Genomic DNA, 13,645 nt, shown 5'->3' with positions numbered 1-13,645 from the left:
AAGAGAGGACGGCAGTCAACAGCAGATGCGTATTTTTTAAAACGATGACATTTTCATTGAAGCATATCTCTTTAAAAGCTAATGACTTCATTAAAAGAATTGAGCAACAAGCAAAGCAATGCATACCTCAAAAAGAGGCTGGATATAACCTAATCTCTTTGTTAACAAGGTCAAAACAAACTAAGCAGTTAATATGCTTCAGTTTATAAGGAAGCTGCTTAATTGAAATGCCTATTGACATTTGAAAAGAGCCTCTCTTTCTAAATGACGGAATAAGAGAATGCCGGTAAGAGTACTAGAAAAATTTTCCATCATCATGCTTGCATTATTTACTTATCAGGAACTAGTAAACAAGACCTTTTTAAGGCCTGTAGGCACTCTGCAGGAATAGCAAGAAGCTACAGGTGGGCAAAGCCACATACAGTTCGCTACAGTACTATGGCCTAATTATTTATTTTAACAGCATTCTGGGTAATCACTGAGAAGAGGGAAGCACGCAAAAGCCACCATACCTGGAGAGCAGATTTCCTCACGTTGGTTTTCTCATCCCCAGCTCTCAGTCTGAGCATGGCCATGACTTCTTTTCCTATCCAAAACCGCGACAAAAATAAATTACCCACACTACCCTTTAGCAGCACGAACACGCTGAACACCGAATACAGTTCTGAACTCAACAATTTGTTGCCTGAGACTTTCAGAGGGCAAGAGAGGAGGACTGAACAAAGCACAACAAAAAAACCCACCCAAAATAATTCACAATGAGGTATAAGCCAGAGAGAAAAAAAACCCAAACGAACCATTTTTCGCCAGGTTCTTCCGCTGGAAAATATATCTTGGGACATATCACAAAACAAAGTGATATACCAAATCACTTGATACATACAGCAGAAAAAAAATAAACCTGTCATTTCTGACCCATTTATTTTTCTACATAAAAGATGCTAGGCTACCTTCGCAGTCTGAAAGCTCATCAGATGAATCATGCACAGTTCTAACCAAAGTCTGTAGCACCCTGCCATCCGTGGGAAAAGCATGTTGAGGGCAGACCACAGACAAATGGATCCAACGCAGAGCCAGGACAGATTAACAGACTTGTATGCCAAGAGCTTAAAATGCCTACAACCTTTTGCCAGCTATGCCCCAGAGCTCCACACCAAGTATTAATACATGAGCTGCTGTGTTTTACAGAGGAGAAATTACTCCATACATGACCTGACTGAATTCCTCGAGGCTGCAGAATGGCAGCTGCGATGAAGAACCCGGGAGTCTATAAGGAAACCAAAACGCATCTCCCCTCCCTGAATGTCACGTTAGGCCTCAAACTTTGCTCATATCTGCACATCCGCAGGAAAAATACATAATTGAGATGATAGTTTATTAAGTGACACACAGCTGAATACGCAGAGCCACAATCAATTACTTAGAATCATAGAATCATAGAATGTTTTGGGTTGGAAGGGACCCCTAGAGGTCATCTAGTCCAACCCCCCTGCAGGAGCAGGGACACCTTGAACCACATCAGGTTGCTCAGAGCCCCGTCCAACCTGGCCTGGAATGGTCCCAGGGATGGGGCCCCCACCCCCTCTCTGGGCAACCCGTTCCAGTGTTTCACCACCCTCATTGTAAAGAACTTCTTCCTTATATCTAGTCTAAACCTACCCTGGTTTAGTTTAAAACCATTACCCCTTGTCTTGTCACTGCTGGCCCTACTAAAAAGATTTTTCTCACCTTTTGAATCATTCAGATGGACTATTGGCAAGCTGGCAATAGCAATTTCAAGCATTTTTACCACTGCTTTCGAGGTTTCTATTTATTGTTGTTAGATTTCTTACAGCATGGAGTAAGACTTCCCAAACGTATGGCAAATCTGTAGATCTGTTACTTAGAGAGATTCATGCAGAGATCCACTCTGTTGCCATTAAGGAATAGGATTAGTCACAGGGAACTAATCAAAAGTAGCTTGAAAATAAATTTTTACTAAAGGAAGCAAAGGGACTTTGATCTGCGCTTTCTTAATGGGCAGCCAACTTCAATCACATCTTCCTCCTGAGAACAGCTTGACAAAAAAAGCACAGCACCTTTTTATTGCAAGATTTTGCCATTAAAATAGTCCAGCTCTTTGTGAAGGTGACCAAATCTGCTAAAATAATCACACTTTGCCAACTGACATTGATTTTACTCACAGTGACATAGAAAAGAGGAAAAAAACCCCAAACAACCCCCCAGAAAACCCTACCAACGAAAGAAAAAACCCAAGTTCTAATGGCTGAGCAGTATCAAGGGAACGTAATGTTTGCGTACTGTTGGATAGGGGTAATTCTGTGGTGCATACTTCACCGTGCAGATTATCCCTACCCTTCTTATCTTTGCCCTTGTGCATTTAGCACGTTCTGACCATCCTCAGCTAAGATTTATTTCGCTTCTAAAATATGAGCTGTTTGGTCTTCACAGAAGTGCAAAATTAGCACAGGCATAAGCCAAACACAGGCATGTGCCAGACAGCTTTACTAATGCACCTTGACTGCCTTGGAGAGCCCTGTATATCTCAGCTATCCTCTTGAGCTCCAGACAGTCCTTTTTTATCCAATCCTTTCCTTAATTTGTTTTGCCAAGTGCCAAGTGTATGCTCAGCTGGGTATCAGATACAAAACCAGGCATCCTCTGCCACAAGGAGTCTGCAGCTAAACAGGGAATACACAATACCTTAAGTGGCCTGGAGGACATTTCTATCCGAGAGCGCAGATTAACGAAATTTATCAGCGAAATGTTTTAAAAGAAAGCTTTCAGTGGAGAAGATTGGTGCCTGGCTCACGGAGATAGGAGGAGAGATCCCATGTGAAGAGCAGCATGAGATGTCTAACAAAGACACAAGTGCAGGATGTGAACTAAGCAGCGAATTGAATTGTCAGCAGTTCAAGCGAGGTGAACAGCAAGAACTGAGAGCAAAGACACTGGCAGAGGCCTAAAGGTTAGGAAGAAAAGCTTTTACAGGGAAGAGGAAAAGAAAGGAAGAGATTCAGAGAAGGAACATCGTGGCGACAAAAGCCAACTTACATGCTGATTTTGTGCTATCAACAAATTAGAACAAGCTGCTTGCCATTCTGCATCAGTCCATTTAACCTCACACTTTGCTTTCAACTCCAGCCAATGCTTGATGCTGCAGAGAAGTGAATTCTTCCCTACCTAACTGTGCTAGTCAAAGGTGCTGTGTTTTATGCAGGAAAAATATATTAGTTCTTTGTGCACTGGAGCAAGGGATTTAATTACCCTTAAATGTATGGAGTTACAAGTATTACATCCCACATCAATTACCATCCTTTTTGGAAAGAATAAATTACCTGCATTTCAACAAGTGTTGCCACCACATTAGTACAAACGAACATCAGTATTTCAAGATTAAATGTATTTTCAGACTTGAGTGGAAATAGTATTTCTTTATGGCTGGCATTTCCACCCCCTTCATCACCCATAAGTGTTTTTTAACAGCTCTACAGAAAGCTCTCTCCACTTCCTTTGAAAAATGGACAGCGAATACACTTGAGAAAGTCTAATTTCAATTAAGGTTTGAAAAGTTATCTGAAAAGGCTAGCATGACTTTGACGTACCATCAAGCACAGCAGTATTGTTGCTGTCTGTCAACTCAATAGTTTTGAAAGTCGGTAAGGTCTTCAGTGGATGGTTGGACGTAGCTGAAAGAAAAGTTAAAAGTTTAAGAATAAAAAAGGCATATGTTCACCCAGCAAGAAGGTTTGCTGTTAAACAGAGCTCCTCATGCATGCCCCAGGTTTTACAGCTATGCATATTTTTAGAAAACAGTATGCCAAGAAAAGCCTGAGACTTACTATAAGAGAATGACTATACCTTCTGCACTGACTATCAAACTCCCAGTGTTTGTGTTTGCTTCCAAGACTGCATGGTCAGAGGCTGCCAAAAAGAAATAAAAAAAGAAATTAAATGAAGTATTTTAATTCTGGATATTCTGTCATTCCAATTTTTTTTCAAGCAAGTAATCTAACTGTAGGATGCTATGTGCATACTTCAGAATTGTGCCATCTGGCCTTTACCGCACCTGAGGGAGTTCAGAATGCCAATCACGAGCAAAACAACTTAGCAGAAGCAAAAGGCAACTCAAGATTTAATCAACTGTCACGCAAGAATCAACTTTTTTTTTTTTTTCAATGAGCAATTTCAGTTGTCTATAAATATCCTTCAAAGGTATCTCATGGAGAAATCTATTTAGGACTGATATATGAGAATAAACCCCTTCCAAATATAAGGCTTCGTGAGTAACAAGACTTCTCATTAAGACACAATACACAAGGACACTATGTGCGGATTTTTAAGTTCCTGACAACTAGTTCTCCTATCTCTGAGCAATTATTCCCCAGAACATTCAAGAAATATTTTCACTAATTTATCCATAATACTTACAGCTTTGTAATAAGTCCTGTATACTCTCCAAGGTCGCAGCAGCTTTCATTTCGAGACAGTGGGCAAAGCTGCTTAAAGCTTTGCCACGGACCACAGGTGCTTTGTCCGAGCACCGGCCAAACACCATGACCTGCACTAAAAATTTGTGCTTTAGAAACTTCTGCTGATCCAGGGGCAAAGAGCTGTCCAAGTCCCTCTCTGGCACATCCAACAAAGCTAACGCTACATCAAGAGCAAACACCCTGTAGGCAGCCTGTTGGGAAGAAAAAGCACACGAGATGCTCTGTTAATGTAAGTGAAGACACAAGCATTGCCTGCTCTGTTTACTCGCTTTTAGGTACCAGCAGTAAATACAACGCTATTCAGTACTGATCTTGGAGCCTTCACCTTCAAAGTACTGCTGTATCTGAACATCAAGGAGATGTACTTACTTTAGCGTTGTGTGAGTATTTATAAAGCCAAGCGATGAAGTCAGCAAACTCTAAACAAGGGAGTTTATTCAGCAAAATCACCAAGGCCTGTGCAGCGTGTGTGCGATAATCAGCCTTATCTGGGACCTGAAAAACAAGGGCAATTGCATGGTATGATATTTTGATGCTCTGTTTTAGGGCTTAAGATAAATATTTTTTATTTAACGAGGCGATACGGTCACATTCAGCAATGACCGACCGGGAGAGGAATCACAGCTTCCTTGGGCACTACTTCAGCACTCACACAGCAAATTCCCCAAGGCAAAGGTGGAGCTTAGATTAAATCCAGAAGCAGTATTTCTACATGGCAGTCTTCAGGTAATTACCTAGGCAAAGAGCTCTCTCATAATTCTCATTCTCCTCTACCAAAACAGTGGTAAAAGCAACTGCAAATTTGAGTAAAGTCAAAAGCAGGGTACAATCAATTGTGAATGAGGGGGAAAGTGTTCACCCTCAGTATTCTTCTAGAGCGGGACACTATTTTATTGGAGTTTTCAGACATCTTAAAAAGATCAACACAGAATGCGATCAGGCTGTCAAGAAATTTGCAAATGATTAAAATCTTTTCACTCCTTACGAAACATCGTGAAAATGGATTTCCTAACTATTACAGATACTGCAATGTATCCACACACGAGCTCTTCAGCTTAAGATGCAACAAAGCTTAGCTTACCTTGGTACAGATATGTTGCAGTAATATTCGAAGAATAGGAAAAACAACTTCTTTCAGCTCATCTACTACAGAACTGCACAGAAGAAAAAGAAGCCAATTTTAATAAGGCTGATTTTATAACAGGGCAAAAGTCAAGTCAAGGAGACTCCTTTTGGAATGCATTTCAGAAGTCAAGAAAAGCACGCGTTCTGGAATCCCAAGCGCTAGTGCAACAGGATATGGTCGGAGAGCAGACCTACTTACTTCCTACATTAACCTGGCTTTGCAGGCAGAAAACATTTCTTCCAGTACCTTTCTACAAGTAGAAGGACAACACAAAATGTTTCTTTGTTCTCAGTCTACTTAGTATACGTTGCCTGAGGATCTCTGCGCAAACCACACTTTCCAATAACGTGGATCCCCACACCAGGGAAATAATAAACATAGGCAAAAAAGATCTTTAAGCAGGGGAAAGCAAAGAACTGAGGAGAAGCTAGCTCCACATTAATCTTTTATCTTCTTTACAATACTTTGTAGTGAACTACAAAACCTGAAAAACTGACACAAAGCAAAAGAGAGAAGGTAGGTCCCTTCCACTCACTGCCACTTTTCTGTCAAACAGAACCTTTCCCTTCCACCAGCAAGTTCAGTAAATTCCCATTACAGACATTTTAATTAAACCTCATTTGCACAAACAACTTCAAAGTCAGTGCCAGTTTGTCTCATCCCTTTATCAAGTAAACAGCAAAGCAAAGGCATGCCAGAAGAAAGAGCAGACATACCCAGGAAGGGTAGTGCCAGAGCTCTGTACTTCACCTGATGAATTTTATAGCCTGATTCCTGGCACTGATCACAGCTGATGTGATTGCAAGGACTGGGCGTCTGGAACCCGCACCACTTTCCAGCATAAGAATGACATTGAGGATTCGCTGGAAGACGCAACGAAGAATCTGGAAAGAAAATGTAATTTTCAGGTTCATTTCAGTAGCAACTGGAGCCCATGGATAAGCGTTCTGACCAGGTTTATGAAATAATTCTGCACCAAACTTAGATCCAAATAATAGCACCTGTCAAAATACAACTCCTAGCAGAATAATTCAAAGACGACCCATTAAAACACACAACATCTTTCGTGGCTGTGATGTTCCCATACAAGTCCAGTAAGGCCTCAGAAGGGCTTCTGGACAACATCAGCAGATCCCCTCCAAAGCAGTAGACTTCAATTCACCAAACATTTGGTGAGGAAATCCATTTTTTTCTGAACAGAAGACATCTTAAACTAAATGAACGTTTTTACTGCTACGTGCGCTTCAATTTTTGGAACTTCTTCCTGGCTGCATTTTTGGGACCACAGCATGCCTCCTTACCCTAACATTCACTGAGCAGTCAAACAGGAGAGGCAGGGAAGATGAGGCAGGTCTGAGAAGGGGAGCTACTATATCAGCTTGATACCACAAACGTCAACAATTCTGAAAAGCCTGTGAAGCCCTGGGAAACAAAGGAGGTTGAAACACACAGGTCTAAGGCTGCCAAAGGTAGGCAGACACTCAGGTACGTGTCAGGTTAGCGTGTACTAAGCTCCAGGCTTTCCTGACTAGACAGCTGCTAATACCCTGGCTCACTAGCTCAGAACTAGTTCAGATGGGTTTACAGAGCTCGCAGCACGGGCACACCCAAAGTTCAAAAGCCCCATCCACAGGAGCAGGACACAGATAAGTGGGAGATGACACAGTGTGCCTGACAATTTAACAAAATAAAAATGTAAAGCTGCAGACACATTTCTGGTAGAACTGGATGTTCCACGTCAGAATATTCTCTGAATGAGAATCAGCCCTGCTTACCATCATCTGCGCATAACACTTCCCCATCATGCTTCACTGCTGCACAACCCAATACCACAGCACGCTACCAAGCGGTGCTGGAGCTCCACCTAGCAGGAAACAGGAAAATTCCAGGCAAAGGCAGTAACCTGGAATTCTTTTTTTAAGATGCAGAGACCTAATGCCACTGTAGCTACCCTCCGTTTTCGATTCATTTGCCACAAGAGTCGCTAGAGCACAGAATTCAATGATCACGAAACGCATCATCATACGAGTCAAAGTACATAAGGCCTGGGGCGGAAGAAAGCATCTTGCCTCTGACCCAGCAAAGACATGCACACACACAAAAAATAAAACTAATGTAGTAAGTAAAAAACGTGCAAGCGAAAATGATGTGCAGAGAAGGAAAGAAACAACCGCTCCTTTTCAATACAGCAGTGAGAATTTGAAAGAATTTGTCCAACTTTTACCTTATCTTCTGTCCCATGTAGAGGGGAGCACAGTAATCGCAGTCCATGATAGGCCAGCTCAGGAACATACTTGGCTTTGTTAACATCCCTAAGCAAAAGAAGGCAAAGAGATGTCTTCATCTCTCATCAGAGCAACATTTACTACAACTATTATAACTAAACGTGCTCGCTGACTGGAAAACATTCAATATTCACTAAATGCTGTTTACTGCTAGCTAGGTGGAACACGTTCTAATTATCTTTAGCGAAAGAAATCACTGCTTTCATTTTCGTATAAACAGGGTAATAACACCACGAGCATTGAGCGCTTTACTCGTTCAAAGCACTATATAAACATTAAGAATTATTTGCTCACATGGCTGCTGAAAACTCCAACTCGTGTACCACAGGCTCAAAGTTTGTCATTTCGACAAAGATCTGCAAGGAAACACAGCCAAGCTTAGCTAATTCACATGAGGGGAAGACACGCAGGTCTGCTTGGATGTCAGACCACAGAGAACTCGAGTCTAACTTTTGAAACACAGGACCTCCCTTGAAGCAGGACATAAGCAGACCCCAGAGCCCACAGGCTCAATACCATGCGTCTTCCCCACGGGTACGGTGAGGGGTGAGCACCTCAGAACCAAACACAAACTGGCTGGCACCAGCCAGCAAGTGCTAAGCATAAGAGGCAGACTTAGAGCAGGCACCCCACTCCAAAATTTACACTGAGGACGGTCTAATCAGGGGACCAGTTAATGAAAGGCAGGGCTGCCATCATTCCCATAGCTACAGAGTGCTCCGCATCCACCAAAAGTTTGTGTTAGGGGACGCAAGGTTCCTTGAGTTGAGTCTTATTACCTGCAGGCAGTTCTGCACACACTGAGGTTTTTCTTTCAGGGAGAACTTAGGTAGAAGTCTTAAGAAGTTTTTCAAAAGAAGGAAGATTGAGTTGCGAACTTGAAGAAGATCATCCGCTGAAAAGTAAACATTTTCACAATCCTCTTCCTCCTCCTCCTCTTCCAACATCTCTTTCATCTGTATCGGTAGAAAAGAGAAAGAGTACCACCCTGTCCCACAGCACTGGCTGAGCCTCTTTTGCAAATTCTGATGCTTCACAGAGTTAGCAGGCTTGGTCCTACATGATTTCACATCCGAAATTCTAAATCTTTTCTTTCAGGTTAATTAGCATACCTAACAGAGGCAAAAAACCAAACAATAACAGACAGAAAGAGGAAAGCGGGGTACAAAAAGAGAAAGCTCCAACACAGCCTTTTCTCAGTTTGAAAGGAGAAAGTCCATCAGGACTGAAGACAATTATCTGACACTTGGGAGATTCACCTCAAGTAATTCCCATTGCGCCTACGCCCTTCTTCCCTTGCTTGTCATGACCCCGTGGCACCGATGTTCTCTCAGGATTTCTGATGTGTAATCCTCAGTTCCATTAAAAAAAAAAAAACCCAAACATATAAATATTAGAACAAGCAGCTGAGTACAGCTAACCAAAGCATTTGGAATGCAGCTGTCGATGGCTACAGGCTGTTCAGAGGGGACAGGCGAGGAAGGAGGGGCGGAAACGTTGTCCTCTACAAGAAGAAATGGACAGAGCGTGAAGAGCTGTCTCTGAAGAATAGCCACGAGCAGGTTGAAAGCTTATGGGTAAGAATTGGAGACCCAGGCAACAAAGGGAACCTCATGGTTGGTGTCTACTACAGGCTGCCCGATCATAGGGACCTGTTGACAAAGGCTTCTTACTCCAGCGACAGGAGGCATCGTGCTCGCAGGCTCTCATCCTGCTGGGGGACTTCAACCCCCCAACATCTGCTGGAAAAGTAGCATGGTGAGCTGTTAGCAATCCAGGAGACGCCCGGAGTGCAGAGGATAACTTCTTAAGCCAGGTAATAGACAGCCCTACCAGAAGGGACGTTGATACTGGACCTGATGGTCACCAACACAAGTGAGCTCATCAGTGACATCAAGATCGGAAGCAGCCTGGGCTGCAGTGATCATGTGCTAGTGGAGTTTGCAGTCCTGAGGGATATGGGTCAGGTGAAGAGTGAAGTTGGGACCCTGAATTTTAGGAAAGCAAAAGTCCAGCTCTTAAAGGAGTTAGTCAACAGGATCCCCTGGGAAACTGCCCTCAGGGACAAGGGAGCAGATCAGAGCTGGCAGATCTTTAAGATTGCTTTCCACATTATGCGAGAGCTCTCCATCCCCAGGTGTAAGAAATCAGGAAAGGAAGGCAGGAGACTGGCATGGATGACTTGAGACCTGCTGGTCAAACTAAAGGGCAAGAAGGAAATGCACAGACAGTGGAAGCAGGGACAGGTATCCTGGTAAGAGTATAGGGATGCTGCCCGGTTGCGTAGGGGTGGGGTCAGGTGCAACTGGAGATGAACTTGGCAAAGCACATGGAGGCCAGGGAGGTGATTCGAGCCAGCCAGCATGGCTTCACCGAGGGCAAGCCCTGCCTGACCAACCTAGTGGCTTTCTACGATGGACTGACTGCATCAGTGGACAAGGGAAGAGCTATGGATCTCATCTATCTGGACTTCTGTAAGGCCTTCGACACGGTTCCCCACAATATCCTTCTCTCTAAATTGGGGAGATATGGATTTGATGGGTGGACTGTTCAGTGGATGACAGAAATGATCAAACAGATGAAACATGTCTCCTATGATGGGGAAAATCTTTTTAGTAGGGCCAGCAGTGACAAGACAAGGGGTAATGGTTTTAAACTAAACCAGGGTAGGTTTAGACTAGATATAAGGAAGAAGTTCTTTACAATGAGGGTGGTAAAACACTGGAACAGGTTGCCCAGAGAGGGGGTGGAGGCCCCATCCCTGGAAACATTCAAAGCCAGGTTGGATGGGGCTCTGAGCAACCTGATCTAGTTAGCCGTGTCCCTGCTCCTGCGGGGGGGTTGGACTAGATGACCTCTAGGGGTCCCTTCCAACCCAAACCATTCTATGATTCTATGAGGAAAAGCGGAGAGAGTTGGGGTTGTTCAGCCTGGAGAAGACAAGGGTCTGGGGAGACCTTATTGTGGCCTTTCAATCCTTATAACAGGGCTTATAAGATGCGCAGGGACAAACTTCTTAGCAGGGCCTGTTGCAAAAGGACAACGAATGTTGGTTTTAACTAAAAGAAGGTAGATTTAGAGTAGATATAAAGAAGACATTTTTTTCAATGAGGGTGGTGAAACAGTGGCACAGGTTGCCCAGAGGTGGTACATGCACCATCCCGGGAAACATTCCAGGCCAGGCTGGAGAGGGCTCTGAGCAACCTGATCTGGTTGGAGGTGCCCCTGCTCCCTGCGGGGGGGGTTGGGCTGGGTGACCTCTAGGGGTCCCTTCCCACCCAAAACATTCTATGATTGAGCCCTTATCTTCCCATCAGTAAGTTGGCAAGGCAACTCAAGTGTCATTTGCAAGCTGGGCACATACTAACTTGAAGGTCTCTTGAAGAAGCTGCTATACATCAGACTCTCCCTCTGCGACCCAGCTGTCTCACAATACGCCACAGACAAACAAGGTGTGTTTTTTCTGTTAGTCAAAAGCCGGGAAACTGCAGCTAATGTTGAATCATCAGAGCTCTGAAATTCCTAGAGGATCAAGAGCAGAGCTGAACTGCTGAATAAAAGGTTAAGAATTAAAAAAGGGGTGAAAAGGAGGAAGAGTATAACACTGGCCTAGAAGTGAAATAGCTTGCCAGCAATTTGCTTATTAATTAGAGATTTATATCTGAAGAGATTACACAAACATCTTACGTTGCCATTCCTGCAGGATTTTCCTTTCTTTTTATTTCTTCTTGTGTTGGTCTGAGAGCTATGAGCTTGCGTCTTCTTTCTTTTCCTCATCAGCTCTGGTTCTTGAGGCCAAGTTTTTGTCAGGGTGTGAAGACATTTATCAAACATCACTTGATGGAACAGCTGGTTAGCCACGCTGCCTGCCCAGAAAAGACAACGTTAGCCGTCTTCCAGACAGAACACAGAGAGAGCATCAAATCATCTGGCCATCTCTCTGTTTGCTTTGACAGCCAAAGAGATGGCCAGGACAAAGGCGTTGTCCTGGGAGCCTAAGAAAGTTCAGAAGAAGAAGAAAGAATTGTTTGAACAAAGCCAGACTGCCTCAGGATGACAATGTGATGGTGCTCTCCAGTAGGATCACCAGCTGATTGACCCCTTCTAGCTGGTAACGCGCTGCACAACAAAGATCAGCAAAGCCTGAGTAGAGCACGTGTTAGCCTTGAGTACCAAAGGATACCGCTGCCCATCAACCTGCTAGAAAACTCCAGCTGCTGGTTAATTTAAACAAATACTTTTTGTTTTCACGAATGAACCTGTCCAAAAGCACTGCGCAGTGAAATCCTCTCTGGTTGCAGAGCAGGAACAGGATTAAGCTTCTGCCTTCTCTGCACATTATCCTCAAACCAGAGGGACGTGTGTGGTTCCAGCTCCGTGTACCATGCGGACTCCCCTGCCGGCCCTGCCACCAAACGACCGAGCAGATGTGTGGCAACGCAGACCCAGGCTGGGATCACCGAGCCACTTCACGGCAGCAGACCAAGCAGCTATCGGACCCTTTACGGCTGTTCAGCCCTCAACACCACGGCCGAGCGCGATCCCCAAGGAGTTCAGGGAGATCAAGCGAACAGTTCAAAAGCCATCGCTTGTTCCACCTGGAATCCTCATAGATGACAGCAAGCTGGTTTTCCCCGAACGATGTTGTACCCAACAATCAAGAGGCACCTCCCTTCACTCACCTGGGATTTCCAGCAGTAAGAAGTACAACCCAGCCGCGTGAAGAGCGTAAACCCTCTGCTGCGCATTAGCTCTTTTATGCTGGCCCACTTGGACAAAGTGATGCAAGACGGCCACGAGAGCGTTTTGAGAGAAGTTATTGTCCGCAAACAAGGTCCAGACGTTCTGAGGCAAAACACACAAGGAACAGTGAGAAATCCCCTAACGACACAGCTCTCTACCAGCACCTACAATCCACATTTTAACAGCTGCCACTGCAACTGTATATATTACATTTCAAAATATATATTCATATTCACCTATGCATTTCCAAATATATATTCACCTATGCATTTCCAAATATATATTCACCTATGCATTTCCAAATATATATTCACCTATGCATTTCCAAATATATATTCACCTATACATTTCAAAATATATATTAAAAATGTTTTAATAATTATGTTATAATAGATAATACTATTTATAATTTATGTTATAGTATTATATAGCTATTATGCTAGATTCAATTGTATTATTATATAGCATTATACTACATTGAATTGTGCTATATTGCATTATACTACACCGCATTATAAAGGCATTTTTTAAGCTCGGGAATGGCTTCCCTCTGAAACGCTAGGGCACATAGGGCAAGAATCATGGAGCGCAGCCCGGGACTATTTTGCAAATTCCCAGGCGGGCCAGGCTGGCAAAATCACAGAATCATGGAATGTTTTGGGTGGGAAGGGACCCCCAGAGGGCACCCAGCCCAACCCCCCTGCAGGAGCAGGGACACCGCTAACCACAGCGGGTTGCTCCCAGCCCCGTCCAGCCTGCCCTGGGACGTTCCCAGGGACGGGGCCTCCGCCCCCAGCCCGTTCCAGAGGGGAGCAGCAGCAGCACCGGTAGCTCTGCCGGGGCCAGCGGCCTCACCTCTCTCTCCCCGTCCTCCTCCTCCCGGGCAAACGGCGACAGAGAGCGGTAGAGCCAGGTGAAAGCATCGAGCCCGTCTCCCGCGATCTCCCCCGCTACCCTGGGATCCAGCGGTTCCGTCTCCGTGAAGTCCAGGTCCCAGA

At 44.2% G+C, this 13,645-nt stretch overlaps 2 protein-coding genes across 4 annotated transcripts in view; one reads left to right on the top strand and one right to left on the bottom strand.

The window, feature by feature from the left end:
- The window catches only part of NCAPD3 (non-SMC condensin II complex subunit D3), a 30,875-nt gene extending 17,236 nt beyond the window's left edge, over positions 1–13,639 (bottom strand). For 2 of the 3 annotated variants that reach the window (XM_035897472.1, XM_035897473.1), the window contains exons 1-13: positions 13,503–13,639; positions 12,587–12,749; positions 11,592–11,770; positions 8,684–8,860; positions 8,199–8,260; positions 7,844–7,931; positions 6,370–6,503; positions 5,575–5,647; positions 4,863–4,988; positions 4,432–4,684; positions 3,862–3,924; positions 3,606–3,689; positions 513–586 (exon numbers count right to left, since the gene is read on the bottom strand). In XM_035897472.1, coding sequence (XP_035753365.1) covers positions 513–586; positions 3,606–3,689; positions 3,862–3,924; positions 4,432–4,684; positions 4,863–4,988; positions 5,575–5,647; positions 6,370–6,503; positions 7,844–7,931; positions 8,199–8,260; positions 8,684–8,860; positions 11,592–11,738 — 1,281 coding nt within the window. In that variant the 5' untranslated portion in view covers positions 11,739–11,770; positions 12,587–12,749; positions 13,503–13,639. Of the gene's footprint in view, positions 1–512; positions 587–3,605; positions 3,690–3,861; positions 3,925–4,431; positions 4,685–4,862; positions 4,989–5,574; positions 5,648–6,369; positions 6,504–7,843; positions 7,932–8,198; positions 8,261–8,683; positions 8,861–11,591; positions 11,771–12,586; positions 12,750–13,502 lie in introns of those variants that run through there. The other variant, XM_035897471.1, reaches the window with a different exon arrangement.
- Positions 12,546–13,645, top strand: part of VPS26B (VPS26, retromer complex component B) — an 11,993-nt gene continuing 10,893 nt past the window's right edge. Inside the window, exons 1-2 of the mRNA XM_009642159.2 lie at positions 12,546–12,601; positions 12,656–12,773. Coding sequence (XP_009640454.2) covers positions 12,546–12,601; positions 12,656–12,773 — 174 coding nt within the window. The remainder of the gene's footprint in view (positions 12,602–12,655; positions 12,774–13,645) is intronic.

The sequence above is a fragment of the Egretta garzetta genome, unplaced genomic scaffold (assembly GCF_000687185.1).
Source record: "Egretta garzetta isolate BGI_Z169 unplaced genomic scaffold, ASM68718v1 scaffold207, whole genome shotgun sequence".
NCBI lineage: Eukaryota > Metazoa > Chordata > Aves > Pelecaniformes > Ardeidae > Egretta > Egretta garzetta.
The sequence above is the reverse complement of the archived record's forward strand: the minus strand, read 5'-3'. Positions and strand labels throughout refer to the sequence as shown.